This window comes from Strigops habroptila, chromosome W (assembly GCF_004027225.2).
Source record: "Strigops habroptila isolate Jane chromosome W, bStrHab1.2.pri, whole genome shotgun sequence".
Classification (NCBI taxonomy): Eukaryota; Metazoa; Chordata; class Aves; order Psittaciformes; family Psittacidae; genus Strigops; species Strigops habroptila.
In genome coordinates, this window is record NC_044301.2 from 8,299,762 (window position 1) to 8,326,184 (window position 26,423).

Genomic DNA, 26,423 nt, shown 5'->3' on the forward strand with positions numbered 1-26,423 from the left:
GGCTCAGGTCTTGTCTAAGGTTAATTGAGTATTTAAGAATACTACCAAGAGATCGTCCCTGAGGTTGGACAGTCACGAGTGGCAGGGTGTGTGGGATCGTATGGGCAAGCACTTAAGCCAGTTGGCCCCTCCAGTGCTTTGGAATTTCACTCCTGAAGAAATGCAGAATCTGGAAAAATTAGCAAAACGCTCAGACGAGGTGTGCTGTCATCCTGGCAATACCAGAGAAGGACAACTCACTGCAACGTGCTGGGGCTTGGCCTACACCTATAGGGCCCTATTCCGTAAGGAGCAGGAAAAAGATGTCCCTGGATCTGATGGCAAAGCAACAGACAACGCAGCTACTCAACCCCCAAGCACAGCAGCTACACCACCCCCGACAACAGACACTGCAGCCACTCCAACGCCAGTGACAGACACTGCAGCTAAACCAAAGGACCAATCTGTGCCAATAACAGTTGCCCCTATAAGCAAGGGGAAAAGCAAAGGACAGACACAAAGAGCAACCCGTGCAGTGAAGAAAGATGATGACTGTCGTGGTTTAAGCCCAGCCGGTAACTCGGAACCATGCAGCTGCTCACTGACTCCCCCCCTTCTTCCTCCCCCCGCTCCCAGAGGGATGGGGAGGAGAATTGGAAGATTGTAACTCCCATGGGTTGAGATAAGAGCAGTACAGTAACTAAGGTATAATACAAAACCACTACTACCACCACTACTAATAATAATGATAAGGGAAATAACAAGGGGAGAGGATACAATTGCTCACCACCCGCCGACCGATACCCAGCCTAACCCGAGCAGTGATCTGGGCCTTCTGGGTAACTCCCCCCAGTTTATATACTGAGCATGACGTGCTGTGGTATGGAATACCCCTTTGGCTACTTTGGGTCAGGGGGCCTGTCTCTGCTTCCTCCTGGCTTCCCTTGCCCCTCCTCACTGGCAGAGCATGAGACTGAAATGTCCTTGATGGGAGTAAACATTACTTAGCAACAACTAAAAACATTGGGGTGTTATCAGCGTTGTTCCCAGGCTGAAAGTCAAAAACACAGCACTGCACCAGCTACTAAGAAGGAGAAAAATGACTGCTGTAGCTGAAACCAGGACAATGACCCAATGTGCGCACTACAGGGGACACCATATGAACGAGAGTTATTACTACAGGAATCAGAGGAAGAGGTAACTTCCCGATTCCGGACCTCGATTGAGCTGTGGAATATGCGAAAAGATTTCACCCGTCTTCCAGGGGAGCACATCGTCACCTGGTTGCTCCAATGCTGGGACAATGGGGCCGACTGTCACGAACTAGAAGGTAGGGAAGCCAAGCAGCTGGGATCACTTGATAGGGAAGGAGGAAATGACAAAGCAATTGCAAAAGAGAAAGCAGCCCTCTGCCTTTGGAGGCGGCTCATGGCAGCTGTGAAGGAAAGGTTTCCCTACAAGGATGATGTTATGTGTTGCTCAGCCAAGTGGACCATGATAGAGAGAGGCATCCAGTCCCTGAGGGAATCAGCCATTCTGGAGATGATCTATTGTCGGCTGAATGCCAGGAACGCACCTGTAGATCCAGAGAAGTCGAATGTACATGACCCATGTGGCGGAAACTTACACGGAGTGCGCCATCATCATATGCCCACTCATTGGCATCAGTGACTTGGAGCGAGGCAGCACCACCAACAGTGGACGAATTGAGTCATCAACTCCTAGAGTTCGAAGACAATATCTCACCTCTTCCATCATTTCAGCTGTGGAAACTCCTGACCCAGGAGATCAAACAATTGAAAGACGATCTATCCAATCTATCCAGCTCCCCACGTGTACCAACCCATGTCTCAACTATTAACAGAAGGCGCCCTATTACCCGAGAGAGAAGATATAGGAGGTACACACCACAGGCCACCCTCTGGTTTTATCTGCAGGATCACAGAGAAGATATGTGAAAGTGGAATGGAAAACCTACCTCAGTTCTGGAGGAATGGGTGCGTGAAGAGGAAATCAATGGTCAAGGATGATCCTCCCATGAAAGTTGCCACTCCAGTCTTTGGTGAGAAGCATCCCAGGTGGAGTGGAAGAGCTCATTTTACTCCAACTCCGGTGATAAGGACTACTAATCCCTTTCTACAAGACGTAGGTGGAGAGTCTTATGATCTCTATTAGAGGGTCCCTGCCTCCAGCCAGTGGGAGGAGAGAGACAATCGGGTTTACTGGACTGTGTGGATCAGATGGTCTGGCACATCAGTCCCACAGGAGTACAAGGCTCTAGTAGATACCGGTGCACAGTGTAACCTGATGCCATCCAGCTATCAAGGGGTGGAACTCATTTCTATTTCTGGAGTGACAGGAGGATCCCAAGAGTTGACTGTACTGGAGGCTGAAATCAGCCTGACTGAGAAGGGGTGGCAAAAGTTCCCCATTGTGACTGGTCCAGGGGCTCCATGCATCCTTGGCATAGAGAGAGGGAGAGGGTACTTCAAAGACCCAAAAGGGTACCGATGGGCTTTTGGTATAGCTGCCTTGGAGATGGAGGAAATGAAGAAGCTGTCCACCTTGCCTGGTTTCTCAGATGATCCTTCTGTCGTGGGGTTGCACTGGTGGCAATACTATACCAACCGAGACTCCCTGATTCCCATCCATAAGCTGATCCATCGACTGGAGAGCCAAGGAGTGATCAGCAGGACCCGCTCACCCTTTAATAGCCCCATATGGCCAGTGCAAAAGTCTAATGGAGAGTGGAGACTAAAGGTAGACTATCGTGGCCTGAATGAAGTCACACCACCATTGAGTGCTGCCGTACCAGACATGCTAGAACTTCAATATGAACTGGAGTCAATGGCACCCAAGTGGTATGCCACAAGTGATATTGCCAATGCATTTTTCTCAATCCCTTTGGCAGCAGAATGCAGGCCACAGTTTGCTTTCACTTGGAGGGGCGTCCAGTACACTTGGAACCGACTGCACCAGGGGTGGAAACACAGCCCTACCATCTGCGGTGGACTGATCCAGACTGCACTGGAACAGGGGCAAGCTCCAGAACACCTGCAATGCATTGATGACATTATTGTGTGGGGCAATACAGCGGAAGAAGTTTTTGAGAAAGGAAGATAATCCAAATCCTGCTGAAGGCCGCTTTTGCCATAAAACGGAGTAAGGTCAAGGGACCTGCACAGGAGATTCAATTTTTGGGAATAAAATGGCAAGATGGACATCGCCAGATCCCCACAGATGTGATCAACAAGATAACAGCAATGTCTCCACCAACTAATAAGAAAGAAACACAAGCTTTCTTAGGTGTTGTGGGGTTCTGGAGAATGCACATCCCAAATTACAGTCTGATTGTAAGCCCTCTGTATCACGTGACCCGGAAGAAAAATGATTTCAAATGGGGCCCTGAGCAACAACAAGCCTTTGAACAAATTAAACAAGAGAGAGCTCATGCAGTAGCCCTTGGACCAGTCCGGACTGGGCAAGATGTGAAAAATGAGCTCTGCACCACAGATGGGGAGAATGCTCCTACCTGGACCCTCTGGCAGAAAGCTCCAGGGGAGACTCGAGGTTGACCCCTCAGCTCTTGGAGTCGGGGATATAAAGGATCCGAGGCCAGCTATACTCCCACTGAAAAAGAGATACTGGAAGCCTATGAAGGGGTACGAGCTGCTTCAGAAGTGATTGGCACTGAAGCACAGCTCCTCCTGGCACCCCGGTTGCCTGTGCTGGGCTGGATGTTCAAAGGCAGGGTCTCCTCTACACATCATGCAACCGATGCTACATGGAGTAAGTGGGCCGCACTAATCACACAACGAGACTGAATAGGAAATCCCAGTCTTCCAGGAATTCTAGAAGTCATCATGGACTGGCCAGAGGGCAAAGATTTTGGGATGTCACCAGAAGAGGAGGTGATGTGTGCTGTAGAGGCCCCATCATATAATCAACTGTCAGAGAGTGAGAAGCAATATGCCTTGTTTACTGATGGGTCCTGCCCTATTGTGGGAAATCGTCAGAGATGGAAGGCAGCTGTGTGGAGTCCCCTGTGACAAGTTGCAGAAACTGCTGAAGGAGAGGGTGAATGGAGTCAGTTTGTAGAGGTGAAAGCCATCTGGCTGGCCTTGGACATTACCGAACAGGAAAAATGTCCAGTACATTCTCTGTGTACTTACTCATGGATTGTGGCAAACGCCCTGTGGGGGTGATTGCAGCAATGGAAGCAGAGCAACTGGCAATGCAGAGGTAAACCCATCTGGGCTGCTGCACTGTGGCAAGATATCGCTGCCCAGGTGCAGAACCTGGTGATGAAGGTACACCACATAGATGCTCATGTACCCAAGAGTCGGGCCACTGAGGAACACCAGAACAACCAGCAAGTGGATCAAGATTCTATGATTGAACTGGTTCAGATGGATTTAGATTGGCAACATGAGGGTGAATTATTTTTAGCCCAGTGGGCCCATGACACCTCAGGCCATCAAGGCAGAGATGCAACATATAGACGGGCTCGTGATCGAGGGGTTGACTTGACAATGGACACTATTGCCCAGGTTATTCACGAATGTGAAACACGTGCTGCAGTTAAGCAAGCCAAATGATTAAAGCCTCTCTGGTATGGAGGACGATGGCTGAAGTACAAGTATGGGGAGGCCTGGCAGATTGACTATATCACACTCCCACTGACCTGCCAAGGCAAGTGCCATGTGCTTACCATGGTGGAAGCAACCACCGGCTGGCTGGAAACATACGCTGTGCCCCACGCCACTGCCCAGAATACTATCCTGGGCCTTGAGAAACAAGTCTTGTGGCGACACGGCACCCCAGAGAGAATTGAGTCAGACAGTGGTACTTATTTCCGCAACAACCTTATAGACACTTGGGCCAAAGAGCACAGCATTGGGTGGGTATATCACATCCCCTACCATGCACCAGCCTCTGGAAATCAAATGATACAATGGGCTGTTAAAAACTACACTGAGAGCAATGGGTGGTGGGACTTTCAAACATTGGGATACACATTTAGCAAAAGCCACCTTGTTAGTCAACAGTAGGGGATCTGCCAACAGGGCTGGCCCAGGCCAGTCAGAACTTTTACGTACCGTAGAGGGGGATAAATTTCTTGTGGTGCACATAAAGAATTTGCTGGGGAAGACAGTCTGGGTTATTCCTGCTTCTTGTAAAGACAAACCCACTCGTGGGATTGCTTTTGCTCAGGGACCCGGATATACTTAGTGGGTAATGCGGGAAGATAGGGAAGTCCGATGTGTACCTCAAGGAGATTTAATTTTGGGGGAAAACAGCCAATGAACTCAATTGTACGCTGTTGCCTGCTCTATAACACTTTCATAGCCCATCGGCTAGATGCCCATCTCCAGCACTCCGGGCTTTTTCAGTCTCATGCTCTGCCAGGGAGGAGGGGCATGGGAACCTGGGAGGAAGAAGAGACAGGACACCTGGCCCAAACTAGCCAACGGGGTATTCCCTACCACAGCACGTCGTGGCCATTGTATAAACTGGGGGGAGTTAGCCGGAAGGGGCAGGTTGCTGCTCGTGTAGGGCTGGGTATTGGTCGGTGGGTGGTGAGCAATTCTAATATCTCCCCTTGTTATTTCTCTTATCATTATTATTATTGGTAGTAGCAATAGCTGAGGAGAGACGACAATGGACCCTACACGATTCAATATGAATCAAGCAGAAGCCACTTTATTGTTCCCACGATCCCTTTATATACAGAGTTTTCTATCTCTACATGCGGTCACGCACCTTTTGATTGGTAAAAGCCCTCTTGCACGAGGCAATCATGCAGCTCGGTAAGTGTCCTTATTGGATCACCTAATTCCTGGTGTTCTTCCCATGTATCCGACTGCAGATGTTTTCTTCCTCTTATCTTCTTCTTGGTATGCGGCTGCATGCTTAGAAGAGGCCCTCATACGGCTGGCTCATCACATGTCCACTGTCCTCCAAATACAACCCCACGAGTATCAGTTTTGTATTATATCTTAGTTACTGGACTGTTTTTATCTCAACCCGTGGGATTTACATTCTTTTGATTCTCCTCCCCATCCCTCCAGGAGCAGGGGGGGACGAAGGGCGGGATTGAGCGAGCGGATGCATGTTTCTCTAGTTACTGGCTGGGCTTAAAACACGACAAAGGCCCAATAAATTAAATTTTCCTGAAAATCCATTTCTACAAAAATCTCACTTTGATATTTTGTCCTGATTCAATACACCTCTTTTCCCCAGGAGAAAAGTTTTCTGTTTTTCAGGTACTTCTGTCCACATATCGCAGGGCTCTCGTGGGACCCCCTTTCCACTCACTCCTGTGTGTTGTAATGAGAGCATCTGCTGGAGAGACCTTTATGGCCATGGCTGCTGCCGCATTGCATGGGGAAGGGCTGTCCCCAGGATGAGGTCTCCAGGGAGATGCTGGGCTATCTGAGTAAGCAATTAGCAAACAGGCCTTGAGCTGATAGCTGAGGTCAGAAGGAAAGCTCAAAACCCCCTTACCAACAGAGCTGTGAAATGTTTGTTACAGCCGCAGCATAGAAACATGATTTTAATGGCACTTAATAAATGGGCATCCTACAGCATTCTAGGCCATGAATATATTCATCTCTTTGCTTAGTTGCAGGAAATTGCAATGATGGATTGACATAATTTTATAATTGTGTGCAATGCTCAACCAAAACAGAGGGCTCAGGCAGTGAGCTGCATTCTAGCTAAATTATCAGTATTTGTTAATAACAAAAGTTCAGCTAGCATAAAAACTGCATGTATAGTATGAAATATTAATTTGCTATGCTTCAGTTGAGATTTTTAAGGTAGTCATATTTTCCTTGAATGCATGGGTTTATCATTATCAGCCTGAATACATCTAGCACTCTTGAAGGTTTCTTGATGAAAAGAAATTGAGGTGCAAATACTCTTTCATCATAATCACACTGTCTGTGCAGGGTAATTCATAAAAGAGACAGAAATATATTGAAATTTTATATTGTTTTAGTCCAAATCAATATTAATAATTGTTTGCATTTTTAAAGTGCAATTTACAATTGAAAAATGTATGGAGATCAACGTATAGTTGCTAATATCAAATTTTCCTATTAAACTTAAAGGCACAGTAATTTCACTTCAAAATGTTTCTTATAAAGCAGGAGAAGGCATTGATCTGTGAAAACATCTGTCTATTATTTGTATCCACAATATTAGAATGGCTTTTAATTATAAATGAGCTAAAAGGTCAGTAACTATTTTATTGTTAAGGTCTTGATTTTAAATTTGGATAGCTTAATACAAATATTTACACACCATGGGCTCAGCAATTTCTTTCACTGGTGGGATGCCTCACAGTGGAAAGCACACAGAGGGATCAAGCACATAATGCAATATCTACAGTCAAAACCCAATTCTTTTGGTACCTTTTACAGAACCATTAAATTGGAGTGACTTTGGAAAAGTAACAAAATTTTTCTGAGCTTCAGTTGGGGTCTTCGAATGCGAATGCCTCAATTTCAGTAACTAAGGCAAATATTTGTGTTTGTGGTAACATCCCCTGAGCCATCAGCCACAACTCAATCGGTGTCAACCCACAGGGACAAGATGGTAACACCAGCCCTGAGAGCCAGCCCCTGGCATGTGAATAACCCAGCGTGGTACAGGGCTAAACACACCAGACAGGAAAAGATTCCTGGTTTATATTATCTTTGCTGTTCAGTTATCTGAGCCTAATTCACCAGTACCAACATGTGTCTCAATAGTACAGCCAGAGCACTGGTGCTGGGGAGAGGAATACCAGAATACCCTTTTTCTACCCAGGAGGATTCCTCTGTGTCACAATACATTGACAATAGGTCAATCTCCTAAAGATGGAAGGAATGTCATTATGTCTGTCCACATTACAGCAAAAACAGGGAGGAAAGTACAGAAGATCGAGGCTGTGTCTACCTTCCCCTCACTGAATAAACAAGCTGAGAAGGGATGGAGTTACGAACTGAGTCTGATGTCAAATGCATCGAGTCAATAGAGTATATCCATTCCTATAGAATATTAATGTAACAACAGGAACTTTCCCAGTGACATTTAATGATCTCCAATATTTATAGCACACAAGTATGCCTAGCAGCTAGTTGCCTTATCTGTTCTTATTACAAATCTGACAAAAAAGTGCTTAAAAATAATTGAATATCAGCAAACCAAATAGTAATATTCTCCCACTGTACCAGCATTATAGAACTGATTTTAAAGACAGTTCATGCCCATTCAGGATTCTCATTACAGCTCAATATTGAAAACCACCTTCTGTTTAAAAGGCTGAGTAGTTGCTCTGAAATCCACGTGTTTCCTCTGACTGCTCTGAAATTTTGAGTGTCTGACATTCTAGTGCACAGTAGCATACAGAAAAGGAAGAACTAGAAGTGTGTCACATGTAGGCATCTCAGTTCCTTATACAGTGACCATCACACTGATGTCTCCACTCCCCTATGTAAATGGGGACCTACAGTCCTTTGCCAGACAACCTTGCACCTCCTTTCTCATGCAGTCCTGCAGTTACTGCAACCACCACCTAATGAAACAGCCACATTTCTGAACACAGACTATGTGTGTCTCCTCTGTGGCTCTGCTGGCAGATATGCGCTCCTGCCTTTCAAAGTACATAGGTGCTGAAGCTGCAGGTGGTATTGCACCCCTTCCCCAAAGCTGACCTTGCCAAAAAGCAAAACTTTCAGAAGGAGTGCAAGAATAGGGCAAATGCTCATCACCCCATGTAAGCAATGCTCCAGTATAATACTGATAAACTTACCTTCATACTGCCTTCGAACAGGCATCATCTACTCCACATGCTCAGCTTGCTTCCCCAGGAAACTCCTGACCATGCCACAGCTCTGCCTCTCTGCAACTCCACCAGCTTCCACATATACTTTCCCTCAGTCACCATTACACAGAACCATTTCACTCCTCTTTAAGTGATGGCAAAGCCCTCAGATACTTCTCTTCCCTAATACACACCTAGGAGATCTCTCAGCTTGCAGAAGATCTTCCCTTTAGTCCCATGTGGCATGTGAGATGGAGGGGCTCAGTCTCTGCTGCAGACCTGCCAGCCCATGTCACAGCTATGTCTCTGCACGCACAGCCAACTAATCCTTCAGCACTCAGTGCGGCTTCCCTTTATACATTGCATTAATATGATAGCTGAAGTAAAAATAAAAATTCCATTTCCTTTTGTTTAGAAATTACACTTCAAAATAAAATGCAAATATTTGTTTCAGTTTGCTTTGCAATATATCCTGGGGAAAAATTTTCATCTGTAAAGAATATGTAAGAGACATTTTAGAGAATAAAAAAAAATCCAACTAGATCTACTTACAGAATATCTCCTTTCAATTAGCTGCTGTGCTTCAACTGCTCAAATCAAGAAATAACTTAGCCCTGACATACAAGCACAGTCTAAGTGAAAAAAGACCTTGACTAAACATCTTTCATTAGGGAGAAAGCATTTGTAAAGTTTTGGTAAGAAACAAATTAGTCATCATGGCTTGAAGGATTAAGAGGTGAAAACAGATGTACACCATTACAAAAGTTGAGTCTATAAAGGAACCCTCTCCACTGCCACAGCAAAATGTTCCATTTCAAGGTTATGAGGGCTATTTTCTTATTCCTGAAGTAACCATAGTAGCATCACAACGAACTAAACACAGTGTGAGCCAGGGGTTTATTTCTTTCTGCTTTTGCAGAAATTTCTCTGTGTTTTGTTTCCTCAAGTGCTGAATTAAAACCACCCTCACTTGTGACAAAGGTTTTTAATTCCTAGCTTACAGGGAACATTTTACAGTTTTCCTATTTCTCTTGCTTGCTTATGACTCCCAGACAAAGAATCTCCACCTCAGATACTTCTATCTTTTAGGAGAAGGAAATAACATTGAGGAATCATGAAACTCCACACCATATTACATGAACTGTGTTAGATATGACACAAAGTTAAATCATCAAGTTGGAGGACAGGGCACTACACATATATATACATAAAGCCACTTAAAATTGTTGTTATAAAAACTGTTTAAAATCTCATGATGTTCAAGAGGTTTGGCATGTGAATAAAACTGTTACCCAATGGATAGGAACATATTGTTTAAATTTATGTGTAATATATAAATATATATAAAAACAGCTTATAGAATCTCTAAGTTCTGTCATCTTTTTCTCCTTACCCACAACACATCTAAAACTTCACAGAAAAAAAATAAATATATAAAAGGCAAACTCCAATGTACATTGCTTTAACACTGACATAAAGGAGGGGATATGTCTGGGGTGATTACTTGTTTGGTACCTCTGCAAGTCCAGTTTATTCCAGGTGCATCTTATCTTCTGAAAGAAGGCAGTTTTATCTGGAATAGCTAGGAAACCTATGGAAGAGACAAATGAAGCCCTTAAGGACAAATGAAGAAGAATATTTCAGGGATGGGCAACCACCACTGTCATATGATGGTGCAATCATCTAAAAACCCCTTTGAAAATGTGATAGTTACTTTAAAAAGAAGAGAGATTGAGGCAAGTGGAGAGAGAAGGAAGCACTTCGAACCAGGATCTAACTAGAACCAAGTGGGCGCCTGAAAAACTAGGGACCTTTCTGCTATATTTTACAAGAGAGTTCATTGCTTTCAGCACAGTTTTCTACATGAAATATTGTAGGTGGGACAATACCCCTATAAATCCTGTTGCCAGGCAGAGACTGGGAGGGCAAGGCTGCCTATGTGCAAGATCTGCCATGCAAATTGTGTGCCTCCACTCTGGTGTGGAAGAAAGCTGGACAGGTTCATTACTGACACTCACTATTTACACTGTCACTGTACAGCTCCTGTGAAAGGTTAATTTGAAGCAAAGCAACTTTTTTCATTTCAAATGTAAACCATTTTAGAGATTATATTTTAGCCTTGAGGACCTTGGAGAGGTGTGTGTATTAACTTGCTAAGGACCTGCTGCAGTACTGAGGAGATTAGTAACACATAACTCCTGCTACAATTTGCACCCAGAAAAATAGGAAAGAAATCTTCTCAACTTTGAAAGGATTATTTTGATTGTTTACTGAGTACTGTCCCTTTTGGTCTTAAACTGTAGATGAAAGTGGAAACCAGAATTGCCTGCTTCCTATTGCAACATGTGATGGAAATGAGAGAAGCAGCTTTAGCAGCTTTGCCAGGGGTTTTGGAATGGGAAAAAGGGGTCATACGTTATCACTGTGACTTCAGCCACATAAAACAATATCATAGCTTTTTGCAGTTATTCAAAAATTCAGATTTTGGCACATTATATGGGTTAATATGCCTTTTAGCAGCATGCAGGAATGAAAGACAAAACTGACATATATAACAGTAGAACTGGACCCACTGATACCTGACAAAACAAGTTTCCACCGGAATAAGAGAAAGCCTCTAAACCCCCTTTTCCCCACACTCTTTGTGGTATATGGATTCGTGTACATGTGAGCAAAAGAGGATCCCGTAATTCTCAGGATTCTCTTCATGTTGAGAAATCCCCATCTTGCATAAATGGAGGAGATACTGAAAGCTAAGATGCATAATGACATTGGTGACTGGAGAACAGAGCTGTTAAAAGGCAGTAAGTTCTGCCTAATTTCCTACAACACTGATGGTGTGTGCTGGGTGGTTTGTAACATAGGTGGTCAGCTCAGCATGTTCCTTCAGGACACAGAAGAGACTAATTCAGCTGCAGGGAGGAAGAGCTGCCAGCTCATCAGGCAGGTCAGTAGGTCCGATTCACCGCAGTGCCAATTCCTGCCTCTGTCAGAGGAACCTTTAAATTCACTGGTGATTTCATCAAAGCAGGTTTAATTCTTTTCCCCATATGAAGGAAAAATGTGAATCCATATCTTTTCAAGGAAAGAATTTTTAGGGAGGTTTTAGGGGCAGGGCATTTTGAACAGATACAATTTAAAATTTCTTATTTTACCCTTCTTCAAAATACTTATTTTTTGTTATTACACTTCTGTGTTATTTTCCAAACACAGAAGCAGGACTAATTCCCCCCTGCTCCCAAGCAGTACTGAAATGCACTGCAAACCAATATGATGAGAAGGATTTACTTAAATCTTTTGACAAGAGTGGCACTGAAAGTAGTGCTTTGCAAACCTGTGTTTTTGCAGTCACTGTCTGGAAGCCTAAGGGCTGAACAGTTTTTCTGTGAGCAATTTGATGTTATGATAATGATCAGTCCAAGAAGGACAAAGAGACAGTTTTTCTACCAACGTCTTGTTGTCTGATTCCTCATCCGAGGTGGGTCAGCAGGCTGCACTCAGGGTTGTGTTTGGTAGCACACAGCTGTTCATTCATGAGTTCTACGGACATGACATTCTCTCCCTTGTCTGCTAGCAAGCCTGTGTGAAGAATGGCATTGATAAGATAGTAATCTAAGGGCATGATGTAATTCTCAGACAGAAACTCAGGGGATTGCCTTTGGTCCATCTTGAACTGGATATTTCCCTTATAGGAACCATGTTGATGCTTCAAAGGAAAGTAAAAAGCCTTGTAGAGCAAAGCTATAGGATAACTAGCCCCCAGGAAAAGGTCTTTAGATCTTTAGTTGAGGTCACTTCTTTTTACGTGGGTAGCATATCTGAGACTGACACTACCAACAATTGCTGTCCTGGGTTTGGCTGTAACAGTTATTTTTCTCCTTCCTAGTAGCTGGTGCAGTGCTGTGTTTTTGACTTTAGTCTGAGAACAATGCTGATAACACACAGATGTTTTTAGTTGTTGCTAAGTAATGCTTACCCTGATCAAGGACTTTTCAGTCTCTCATGCTCTGCCAGTGAGGAGGGGCACGGGAAGTTGGGAGGAAGCAGAGATAGGACACCTGACCCAAACTAGCCAAAGGGGTATTCCATACCACAGCATGTCATGCCCAGTATACAAACTGGGGGGAGTTACCTGGAAGGGCAGATAGCTGCTCAGGTCGGGCTGGATATCGGTTGGTGGGTGGTGAGCAATTGTATTGTGCATCACTTGTGTTTATTGTTTTCTTTCCCTTTTCCCCTTTTAGTTTCATATTCTCTCCCCTTGTTATTTCCCTTATCATTATTATTATTAGTGGTAGCAGTAGTAGTTTTGTATTATACCTTAGTTACTGGACTGTTCTTATCTCAACCCATGGGATTTACATTCCTTCGATTCTCCACCAAGTATATCTGGGTCCCTGAGCAAAAGCAATCCCACAAGTGGAGAAACATGGCACTGCACGAGCACAGCCTCAGTGGTGTCTTTTATCTTAATGGCATGCATTGACTGATAGTATTGCCAGTTCAGAGAGAGATGGTTATAAATGCAGAAATATAAGTCAATCATTACCTGATGATAGAAATAAAAACTATCATCTGCTAAATTTCAAGACTCCTTCCTGTAGCTGATCTGGGGAAGTTTAACTGGGAGCTGTTGGCAGCTGTGAGCTGTGATGGGTTTTTTGTCATCTTCTGGGTTTTGGTTTGTGCGTTCTGTAAGGGTGCTGTAATGGAGCACTTTATGCATTATTAAGATAATTTTACTTAGACTGTGTAATATAGTTAGAGACTGGGATAGTGACAGTGGGCAATTAGCTGAATAGAAAAAAAAGGAATACTGTTACTACAAGAACATAAGAAAAATATTTTCTATTATTATTGAAATGCCTCACTTCTAGATTACATTAGCTGTGTTTCTATGAGTTGTGTGAACAACAGCTGCTTCTCATCTCTGAAGCTAAGCCAAGCATGCATTCCTTGCTTCAAAGCACTTGCAGGGACAAGTGTTTGCTTATAAGAGCAGTGTTTGGAACTGTAACACAGCTGCTTTGAAGGCTAATCCTCCTTCCCTAATTTACCTCCCCTAAGGCTTTAGAGTTAGTATTTGACCTTTAAATATATATATTAAATAAATATATATGCAAAAAGTCCATCCATACTACATGCACACAACAGGCACAGATGGACCTGCAACAAGGACCCATAAGGATTTGGCTTTGCTAGTGCTGGAAAAACTTCATAACATTTTCATTTAGCTTTACTTTTAAAGGGGTGAGAAAGGTTTAAGGCAAAAAATAAAAAAATAAAAAACACACAGTTAATGTCTGCCATAATTTTAACAGAAAATAAATCTGGATTCGCCTATGTATAGGGAGAACTTGGTACTCTTCATTTATTTAAGATACAAGCATCCACCAGTGCTCCTGGCCTGGAGCTCAGGCTGCTTTACACACTGAATAACCATAGTTGCCATTAAATAACCTTATCAGTCAGAGGCACAGAAATTACTTCATCAGGACTGCACAATGAGTGTTCTGCCTTGGTGCATTTTAGAAATTTGGAATGCCAGTACACTGCAGAAAATTAAACACCTGCTATGGAAACCATGAAAAGCAAACAAGTTCCCCCTGACACCAAATATTCCAGGCACATTGAGAACAAATCTTTAAAGACTTCCTGGCATAACTACTTTGAATGATCATCTTTCCACAACCCACCCTCCCTGAAAACTAATGTTACACAGTCTTTCTGTACTTAAAACCTCCTTTGTAAACAAACACCACCTTCAAAACCCTTCCTTTAGATCAGGTTGCATTTACAATTAGAAATATGAGAAAATCAAAAAGTGAGTGATTGCCATTCCTGTGACTTCTGCTGATCTCCAGCCTGAACCCTTGTGTTCAATAACTTGCTGATAAGAAATCTGGTTACATTTTCAGTAACCAGTTCCACTGCCTGTGCTCTAATGCACCTTCCTTCGTGTTACTAAAAAACACAGGTCCAGCATTAACTTTATGGCAAAAGCATTTATTTTAATTGATAAAGCCATGTGGCACACTAATGGTATTCCTCTCTGGTTCCTGTTCTTTCATTTTTTCACTTCTTGGTATCTTACCAGAATGGACATTGGTTCCAGTGGGACTATTCATGTGCTTAAAGTGAAGTATTTGCCTTAGGGCTGTGCTCAGCAAAGGGTTTAGAATGACGCACTACGGGGCCCACCTGGGACTAGGGCTGCTGCCGTTTCACTGGGGCTGCCACATAATGGAAAGTGTTAGATCAAGCAGCGAGAATTCACAGAACCGAGCCCAGAAACATGCTGGGAGTCCCCAGGGGAGGAGAGGCAACCCTGCCCATCACCTGCAGAGACAGCCCACTTGCTGCCCACCCTCTGTTTTCTCATGTGTTCTGCAAGCCAGTAAAGGAGGTCCAAGCGCTGTGACCAGTACTTCCTTTGGAAATCAATACATCTGCAGAGCTTTTTTCAACGGGCAGCACGGGACCTGTGGTGTACCGGTTTAGTTCGATTCTTTTTTATCAAGGGTGAAGCAGGCAGCTGCCTGCTGTTCATCCTTCTCCCCATATTTGACATGCAAGTGCAGCTCTTGTGATCGTTTCACCTACATTAGCTCACTCACTCACTTTATGTTTTCATATTGTTTAACCAGTGAAAAATAAAAAGCGTCACATCTTCACTTGGAATAAGCAAACTAGTAAGAGGGGGTTTTGTGCAAATTGACCATTTCTCCCCAAACTGTGCTCTTTAATGATATTCTACATTGCCTTTTCAACATGTAAAAACAGTGACATGTAATTAAAGACAAGCTGATGGGGCAGAAACTGACTGGATGACTGCAATTAACTGTACCAAAGAAATTCTAGAGAAATCAGTTATTTGGTCTAAACAAGGACTTAAATCTACTAACCTGCATTGAAAAAAATAAATGCTCTGTATGTTAAGTTTTAGGGGGTTGTTTTTTACCTCTTGATAGATGTATTATGCAAGACTTCCAGATGAGAGGACAAGACTATGAGTGAAGAGTGTCCTGGAGATTGTGTGCAGTTCTTTTCCCGGATCAGAACTGCATTGATCTGAAAACAGTAATTATGAGGCTGACATGTATGTTCTCCTTCATCTTGATGTTTGGAGCAGCTGGGCTTGTTGTCTTCATTCACCTGCAGGATCCAGAAGAAATAGTTCATCAGCAGACACCAGGTTAGCATTCCTATTTCTGACTCATTCATTCCTTAATGTTCAACATTTTGTACTTATACTCTTAACATGTTTTACGTATTTCACAGAGGTTGCCTCAACAAAGAACAAAGGTATGTAATTTTTTAATGAAGCCTATTTTGAAATCAATTGAAAAAAAAAAGAAAAAAAGAAAAAGAAGTTTGCTTAAAAACTCATCCAAGAACCAATTAACTGATTATGCAGGGATCTTTGCCAAGGTGCACAGGGTCCAGCTGGATGGAGTTAAGTTTCTGCTAAAGTTGAGACCAACTTCTGCTGCCAGCTATGTCACTAGAAATATGAAAAAGAGAAATTTCACCAAAAGTTCAGTTCCTGCAAATACATGTCTCTGAATCTACCTTTGCCTGTATAGGGTATTCAATGTGACAGGAGACGCAAAACAAGAGATGCATAAATGATTCATGCAAGAGACATACAATATTTTGGGATTCATTCCTTTAATGTGCTTAACTTCCATTAAAATTTTCATAACTTTCATTCATATGCACACCATCATCCTCTGCTACTCACTTTAAACTGTGAAGAGCCACTAAGACCACATCAATGTGAGAACTGAAATAGTGGTTTCCTTTTAAAGGAGGGGCACACAAAAAGTATGAGAAAGAACAAGATCTCGATTTACTTACAGTCACTTTCTCTTTGGCTAAGGCTGTAATGAAGGAACAAAGGCTGGTTTAGAGCCTAGATAAATGCCAGTGCAGTTACTCCAGCTCATAAGAATGCCCCAGTGCACCGAGGTTTGGTAACTATATTTGCTCTTATATGCACTGAAATTCTCCTTTGACTAAATAAGTGCTTTATAAAAAGCCTATTAGATAGACACCTTCATTGTACAACGAACACAATTGTGTATATTTTAAAGTATTACTAATATTTTTAAAGGAGCTGAACCCTAACATGAAGAACTCTTAAATAATTACATTAAGTGCTAATTTCTGTGTCCAGGTTTATTAAGTACTTATTTCCATGTCACTAAACAATCTGTACTTTAATATGTTTATTATTTAGTCCAACTGCACACCAATTTTTAAAGCAGCCACTCAGCTGAAACTATAGAAATAATGAATCATCAGTGTTGTGCAAAGCAGAGAATTAACCAGTCCCTTCAGTGCTTTTGCAATTGATTTTTCTATACTTATATACATTTGAATGAAATAGGACAGTAGATTGGGGGTGATGGGAAAGACATGCGGCCAGTAAATGCAGGCAGTACTCTAATGCAACTAAGAATGTGTAACTTTACATTGGAAAGTAAATTCTTTGCTTCTGAAAGAGAAGGAATTTCTAGTGGTGTCTCAAAACACAGTGTAATTTTTTCTCCATTTTTATATTGTTGGTCCCTCATCTTGACCTGTCATACCTCTGTTCTCTCTGCCATAAACCTCTTGAACCCCAACTGCTGATGGTAGTACACTGTGAAGTGATTTTTGAGAGTGATATAACTGTAGAAGGGGATGCCCAAGAAGATTTTAAAAAGAGCGAGTTTGAATAGAGCTCTTGCCCCCAGCAGGGAAACTGTAACGGACTTGATTGCTGTGGGCAGGGTTCTGCATAGCTAAAACACGAACATCCCAATGATGCTGATGCTGTTACTGCCAAAGGTGTGTAATCAATTGCTCGATTCTCACATTCAATTGCTATTTATTTTAATAGGAACCAGACTGTACCCTTGAGTAAAAGGTGCTCAATACAATTACTCTTATTTCTATCATCTGTCTGATTTTCGTGTGTGTTAAGTGCTTTCAACTCCCAGTGGACTCAGAAACTCCTCATATCCACTGCTTCTGAAAATGATGTCAGTTATCACTACATGTTAGGTGGCTTAAAGGACACAGGAAAAAATATTCATTTCATTAACTAGAGAGGTAGACATATTTCATCTGCAGTCTCCTGCGAAAATCTGTCAATCAATCACAAGCGACATTTTTGGCATGCTGAGAAGGATCCTTCCCCTCCCCTTAAAAGGGCCTGTTTCTAGTGGAGATCGGATATTGCTATAATTTGCTTGTCTGATTGCTCCCTAAATAGAATTGAACAAATGCATGTGTCATTAAGCCACTTAGGACAACAGATTCTGCATGGCAAAGTTCTATTGGATTAGCCTTTGCTTTTGTATTTCCCATGCAGTTACTATGTAGTAAAACATATTTGCCAGACACTGGAATCTCATCAGGAAGGCTGGAGAAAAGCTAGTAGCATTTATTTTCCACTGAAAAGCAGAGTAGGGGAATTTTGCATTGTCCAAAAGGACATTTTTCATAGTTAGTATGTTCAGTCATCTTTAAGATAATAAAACTTATGAAACAAGATTAATAAAAATACTTTGGTGCTTTAGTTTTATCTGTCTGTTCCAGAAATTGTTCTTGGTTGTTCTAGTCCTAGCAAGCATGATGGTGAGACCTTGATGTACTACTTAAACCAGTATAAAATCCACAGCCATAAAACTTTAAATAATGCTTACATTACTTTCACTGAGTACTCCTGACGGTAGCTGTTTGTGTTGATTTGTTACTATTCATTTATTCTTTCCCCGTGTCGTGGTTTAAGCCCAGCCAGTAACTCAGAACCATGCAGCTGCTTGCTCACACCCCACCCCCCCCTTCTTCCCCCCTGCTCCCAGAGGGATGGGGAGGAGAATCGAAAGAATGTAAATCCCACGGGTTGAGATAAGGACAGTCCAGTAACTAAGGTATAATACAAAACTACTACTATTACCAATAATAATAATGATGATAAGGGAAATAACAAGGGGAGAGAATATAAAACTAAAAGGGGAAAAGGAAAAGAAAACAATAAACACAAGTGATGCACAATAAAATTGCTCGGCGCAGAAATCTTACTGTACATTGCAGTAGCCTTAGAGCAAATACCAATATTATAGCTATACTGAAATTTTCTTATTTACTTATTCAGAGCATATACACCTTGTTACTCACAAATTACAGTCCTATGCACATCTCCATGTTCCCTGTACATTTCCATCCAGCTGATGGACAGCATCTGTGTGCAGGGGCAGCTTCCACCAACTCAAGAGTGGATGAACCTTCTGCTCACATCCTCTGAGTCTTCTTTAGCTGAACTTCCCCCAGCAAAAAATTCCCTGTGTGCAGACTAGTTCCCAAAAGTCTGCAGGTATTGGGATGAAAAGAAAAAGATCTATTTCCTTGTCTGCGGTGGCAAGGCACTTATAAGGGAAATGTGGTCTTATGATATTTCCTTTTCTGTTGGTTAAAATGGTCATTGTTTAGACTGACTGTGACTGTGAACCTGGTTATTTATTCCATTGGGGAAAAAGTGCTGGCAATAACTTCATCAGTCTATTGCTGTAGGGGGGATCAAACATGGTCCACATGGTTACAAAGGAAACCCTACCCCACACTGTCAGTGCAAACCTCTTCAGAAGTAATGCAGTCTAGTGCTGAAAGCAATCACATATAAGCTGTTTTATCACCAGTAATTGAGATTTTCTCCTACAACGCTTTTTCCCCACTTTCATGACTATGCTGTATCTTTGGCAGTCTTACAAAAAACACAGCATTTATTTATGACATGCTATTGGAGAGTGCCACTTTTTTTTTCTTTTTTTTTTTAAACAATTTCTGTTAACATGCTTTAGCCTAAAGCCTATTAAAGCAAATACAGCTCTTAAGCTATAGCATTACAAGACAGCATTTATAGGACCAGTATTTCCTGCTGACTATCAGCAAGTGCTTCACAGGAGTCAGAACACTTTGGTGTTAGACTGTGGAATTGGGATCCAAAGCTGCTGCAGTTTGCTCCTGTCCTGCCATACTGCTCATAGATTGTGCTGTATTGTGTTAAATCAGGCAATTAATCTGCTAAATGTTTCCATTTCCTTTTATAAAGGGGGTTCTCTGCAGAGGATTCAAGGTACCTAAGGACTACTAGATCCTACCACAAAAATGCAAGACCGAACCATATTAACTGTGACATTATCACAAAATCCAGTGCATTACTAGCAGCAGTTACAATCCCACTGCAGTGGTGCACACATACATCACATGACTGAACCAGATCCACTGCCCATTTATTTAATGGCATAAAGTCCATGTCGCCTAATCCCAAATGTATTTATCAGCATAAAAACAGAGTGATATAGTGCTAAATCACTCACATAGTGCAGCTTCCACTTCCACAAATTTCCCTATCCTCTCTTTTTCTGTGAGCACTTCTCAGGTACTGACTGGTTAAAAAAAAAAAAGGTTTGATATTTCTTTTAAAGCCCACTTTTAAAAACTGCCAGAGGCTGACACTTCTTTGTTGTGTCTGGAAAAATAAAAAGTGACCTACTATCTCAGAGCTGCATTCATTTATGGTGCTCAGCAACATATCACAGGCAAAACTCAAGTGCACTGTCATATGTCAGCAGTTTCAGAGTGGCAGCTTTATGAAAGTATATTCCTAGGGAAAAAGCCTGGATGCTTCTCAGATTCCTCTGGAAATTTGCAGAGGCATTACAGAAGTGTTCAAAAGTTGATCAGCAGACTTTCACCTCAAAATGTTTATTCTAAATATAAGGCTATATAGAGTTTTTCACAGAAAATGTGAGTACTAGATAGCCTTCTTCCATATGTCAGCTATCATTCAGTTTCCTTGATTTTTAAAACTTGATAACACACTGAGGAGCTTAGGTAACTTTAAAATACCTTCTATTTTTTTTAAAGTTTATGCTATTTTAAATGTGTTTTATTATATATGTTTCCATTTCTCAAAGTTATTAATGTTCCCCTAAAAGATAATGTCATGGTTTAAGCCCAGCCGGTAACTCAGAACCACACAGCCACTCGCTCACTCCCGCCCTTCTTCCCCCCCCGCTCCCGGAGGGATGGGGACGAGAATCGAAAGAATGTAAATCCCACGGGTTGAGATAAGAACAGTCCAGTAACTAAGGTATCATATAAAACCACTAATACTACCACCAATAATAATAATGATAAGGGAAATAACAAGGGGAGAGAATATAAAACTAAAAGGGGAAAAGGAAAAGAAAACACTAAACACAAGTGACGCATAATACAATTGCTCATCACCTGCTGACCGATACCCAGCCCGACACGAGCAGCGACCTGGGCCTTCTGGGTAACTCCCCCCCAGTTTATATACTGGGCATGACGTGCTGTGGAATGGAATACCCCTTTGGCTACTTTGGGTCAGGTGTCCTGTCTCTGCTTCCTCCCGACTTCCCGTGCCCCTCGTAACAGGCAGAGCATGAGGCTGAAAAGTCCTTGATCGGAATAAGCATTACTTAGCAACAACTAAAAACATCGCTGTGTTATCAGCATTGTTCCCAGACTAAAGTCGAAAACACAGCACTGCACCAGCTACTTGGAAGGAGAAAAATGACTGCTACGGCTGAACCCAGGACAACCTGACACATTACAAGTCACAGGATCAGATCTTCAGTTACTGTAAATCCATCAAATAAGTCCTTGCTGGAAGCTAAGGAGCTAGTTACCTGCTTGATTTCTTTGGTTAATTAAGTCTTCTACACAAAGCATTGTTTTGCAGACAGCATTGCACACATGCTGGAAGAGTAATAATCCAGTAAAGCTGTTTGTGTTAAGCATTTGTACTGCTTGCACTTTGATAAAGAAAGCATAAATCTATTTAGGAGAGGAATCATTGCTATTATACAGGAAATTAGCTCAAATATAGCTTTTTTTTTAACTAAATATATACCTATATATCCCTCTCTTTCTCCACATATAGATATAAAAGAAAGAAAATAATTCTCTCTCTTTGTGGGTCCTTGCTTTAAGTTAACACCCTTATGCCTTTCTAAAAGGAATGCCTGCACAGTTCATGAGCTGGTACCATGAGCCTCAAGGATGACGTAGCATTTTCATTGCAGAAGTGCAATCCTTGCTAGCCAGACCTCTTGATCAATGAGCAATTCCACATACAACACAGATTATAATATCAGCTGATTTCTTTTGCTTTTTTTGTTTCAGCAGTTAAACCCTTGCACAGATGCAATTTGAAGTACTAGATAAGCTCGACTGTTTCCTAGTCTATGCACTCAAGGCCAAAGGAAGAAGTCCCTCACACTTTTTATGACATGACAGCGATGTCCCTCTGATTTAAAACTTTGGATGTAAGTAGTGTAGAAGGTCTATCAGTGGCATTAGAAGACCTTCTATAAACCTAAAATTAATGTAACTAGGGACCCTAGTTTTCATAAATGCCACAAGTGCTATAGAAGAAAGGCTTCCTGCTGTAGTTCACAACCAGCACATACAGGCATGCCGCCAGCCTTCACATGGACACCCAGTAAATTCTCGCAGCTTTAGTGTTTACTTCATGGCTCCTTTGAAAACAACAGTGGCTATGTTGATGGAAGTCTTGCCTGAGGTCCTCAAAGAGTCATTAAACTCTCAGCCTTCTGTTCAATATTCTGTGTATTTCTTTCACCAAGTGGCTATGGAGGAGCCATGTTTTGATTGATATGCCTGGCTCAAGCCCAAAAACAACTGCATTGTGCTTTCCTGTAGCAGGCTGTCAGTTCCCATTTAGAAAGCCATACAGGATGCAATTGTCTGGTCACTGAAAATAGCTTCAGTGCATATTTAAGCCATTTCAGTGTGGCAATATGAGAATTAATTCTCTCTTCTCCTTCTGGAAATTTATCATTTGCATGGCAGTGCTGTTCAGTTTGCACAGAATCATCGCATCCCACAACATATTAATATTTTAGTTTGTTATCTCTTCAGTTAGTTTTAGCAGCCAACTGTCCTTGTGTGAAGCTCAGAACTGCTATTTATTACCCTGTTATCTCACAAGTTTTAACTGTAACTTGCATTTCAGCTGATAAACACTTGGAACTAAGACCCACTATAACAAAGCACAGAGTGTTTTGTGATTTCTTTTATTTATTTTGTTTTTTAGCTACTAGAGCATATTCTCAGCTTTTCAGTATGCATTACTATTTTTACTTTAAGGACAGGGAAAATTATAACAATCAAACATAAATAAATATCAATATTCTGGATTTACAGGCAAAAATCACATTTAACGAACCAAGTGGGTAATAGATTCTATTGCTTTGTCCTACTCTTTGAAAATGCACAGGCTTTCTATAGGAACTGAATATTAGAATATTGGTTTGGAAATGGATTTATGTCAAATTTTATATGCTCAAAAGATCAGTGGTCCCCAACTGAAACCTTTGCTGCTTTTTCATGACATAGTAAAGGGTTCAACAAGATTTATAACACATTAGCTGCATATATTCCTTGCCAACATATTAACTATCTAATTTTTCTACTCCTTGAGAGCAGAACTGTAGCATTTTGGCAAATTTAGTACAATCCACGTAGGAATTAAGGGGTAAACTAATTTTATTATTTCCCTCCCTGTTCAATACAGAGAGAGAGAACAGGAGTAGTTGAAGCTATGAGCAAGCATTAATGTTACAGCTTTTGAATTTACTAGGCATTCTCTCAGAAAACAAGGGAAATAACATCACTGGAGGTGCCTTGCAGGCTCTCAGCCTCCCAGGCTTCATCTTCAGGAACCAACCTTTCTCAAATTATGGCTTGATTCATTTAGCTACCTTGCCTTCCCCAACTAACTGCATTACAGTCATTGTTCTCTGCAAGGCAAATTCTCATCTTCACTTTCAAAACTGAAGCAAAAGAAGGGTGGAGAGCTGTTTCATGGTTTTGCTAACATGTAATTTCTGCCTAGTCCTACTGTTCTGCAGTTGCCATCACTGAGATGAGGAAACTTTCCAGAAAGTGCAGGTACCAACCTGGAGCAAACCCCTCCCATTCAGCAACAGCCCTTGTGTGGAACACCCGCTCCTTGCCTGTTCCCTGCATGGAAGCAGCCGGCCTGTGTGTCCTTGCCCACAAGCAGGGCTGCAGGGACACTCTGTCACCTCCACACCTTGCATTCCCTCCCACCGTGTCATCCCCACTCCTACAGCCTCTGCTGTCAAAACATCCGATCCTGATAAAGCAGACAAAATCAGTATGGCTAGAATTGTCATCCTTAAGCAGAGGTCAGGGCCAGCTGATAGCTCTCCCCACTGACAGCTGCCTGCTAGAGTAGTGGAACAAGAAATCTTTTCACCAGTTACTCTCTGCTTCATACAGAGCAGATCTGCATCACCACTAAACCAGAGACTACAGCACATATTTCAATGGATTGTTTTTAAATGTACTATCGTGGTTTAAACCAGGACACGTACTAATGTCCAAGGGATGAGAAAATAAGATTACAAATTCAGAGGCTCGGTATCAAACTATCTATTTGGAATGTAAGAAGCATATGACAAAGTATTTATACAGTTGACTTAGCACAGTAGTTTTCAGGGAGGATATGAAAAACAATTAATTGGTTCATAATTTATTAATTAAAAAGTAAGGAGTTGAAAGGGATGGCTTTGTTCAAGACACCTAGACTTCACTGTAACCACATTAAAATCTTAGCAGGACTGCTTTTAAGAGGAAATGGGATAAAATCACATAATTAATTAACTCATAATTTATTCATGGGAAAGAAGCTGGAAGAGACAGACTTGTTTAAAATATCTAGACTCCACTACTACCAAATATTAGAGTCTCAGTAAGACAATCAAGTCCTTCATTCCACCCAACGTGTAAGCCAAGGACTGTGCTAATTCCTGTGCACTTATCCGGGTGGGGTGTGTGCATGCATAGGCTCTTTACACAGAAGAACTTACAACCAATAGTCTTGCCTGTGTTTAAATGACAAAAAGATGGCACTCCTCAGAAAAGGAAGATGGTGCTGTGGTACAAGTACAGCCAGACTGTCCCTCCCTCTGCTGCAATTCCCAGGTTGTGAAAAACTTGTTATGGATACTTGCTCAGTTAAGGTATCAACATATAAACTGTCTCAGGAGCCTTTGGGCTGAAAAAAAATCCCGGGATGAGTGCTTAAACCAAGATAAAAAAGCACAGCATTTAGTAATTCAAGTTGATAATGGCTGACTGCAGCTCTGAATCTAGCAAAGCACTTCCATGCATGCTAAGCTTAAAGTAATTAGTTTTGCTTACATGCTTAAAAAAAAGTTAGCCGAATGACTTCTGTAAGTAGCAGCAGCTCTGGAAAACTAAGCTGAGGATTACTTTGAAAAGATAGATTTCTAAAAGCACCCAGCATTTTTTTTCCCTTCCTTTTCTGCATCCTTCATATTTCAACCTCATCGTTAGGTCTTATATCGCAGATGATAAGATAATACGACGCTACATCTGAACACATCCATTCACTGTTTAAAGTCACTGCATGTCCTAAACAACCCAATAAACAAAAGGTTTCAGGTGCTCAGCAACACTTTTCAGGATAAGGCTTGTAATGAGAAGCAACTCTTTGTATGGCGCGTTTGCTCAGTAATGAATGATAAAAGATGAGGACTCTTGCTTATACTCATCTACAGTAAAAATACTCCTGTCTGGAGACTTCAGCTAATTGCAAAAATCAGGTTCCATTGTTGAGAACAGGTAAGAAAGCATCAGAGCCCTGTCTGAGAGAAGAGCTCTTTGTCATTTCTTTCTTCTCTTTTCTTCTGACAGCAGTGGAAGTATGGCAAAGTGGAGTACTGTATTAGACACCTAGAGTAATTCAATCAGTCTGAGCTCTTCTGTTTGAATGTGTTTTGGGGAGTAGCTGTACAAGACACAGAAAAAGTCCTATGAAAAAAGGGCAGTATTTATCATGGCTTCAGTGGCTTGCGAGCAATGGACTTATGACTGAGGAGCAGCATTTCAAACGAGTGTTTGAAATGCTGCTCCTCCCTACAGCACCTCCCTACAAGCATATGCACATGCCATATATTGTTCAGAAAAGTGTTTAATACATATTTAATAGACTTGTTCTGTAAACACATACTAATGGAAGCAGCATTTGCTAACAAGGGCAGTCCTGTCCATGGCTTTTAGCAGTAATACTCAATGAGTAAAGTGATTTTGTGCTTTTCCATGCTAGACAGATGGATCTCAGTGCTGCACTGAAAGCCTGTGCTCCCAGGTAAAAGTACACTGAGGCTTGTTTTCATATCCAACTGTGAAGGCAAATGCCATAGTTAACACATGTCCCAGCTCAGGAAAATCCAAAAGTGCCAACAAAATGTCCAAGTATGATCTCCAGAGAGCTTTTCTAAACTTCAGAGGCAATCCAAGACTCCAGTCCCAGATAAAGAGGGGAATCATTTAAAATGACTAACCATAACTATGGTGAAATGATTGTAGACCAAACCAGTTACCTCACCACACTGTGCCTACCAACAGCGAGGCCCCTGAGTAGGGGGACAGCACCATTCACAAGACTTGGAAATAGAGATACCCAGGAATGCTGGCTGGGCTAACTAGAAGGAGCTGCCCTGGTTTCATCCACACATTGCAGATATGTTATATT

The 26,423-nt window shown here is 41.9% G+C and overlaps 1 protein-coding gene across 1 annotated transcript in view; it reads left to right on the forward strand.

The window, feature by feature from the left end:
* The first annotated feature begins 15,877 nt into the window (after positions 1-15,877).
* LOC115619041 (carbohydrate sulfotransferase 8-like) overlaps positions 15,878-26,423 on the forward strand; it is a 121,462-nt gene continuing 110,916 nt past the window's right edge. The window contains exon 1 of the mRNA XM_030511058.1: positions 15,878-15,986. Within this exon, the coding sequence (XP_030366918.1) occupies positions 15,878-15,986 (109 nt within the window). The remainder of the gene's footprint in view (positions 15,987-26,423) is intronic.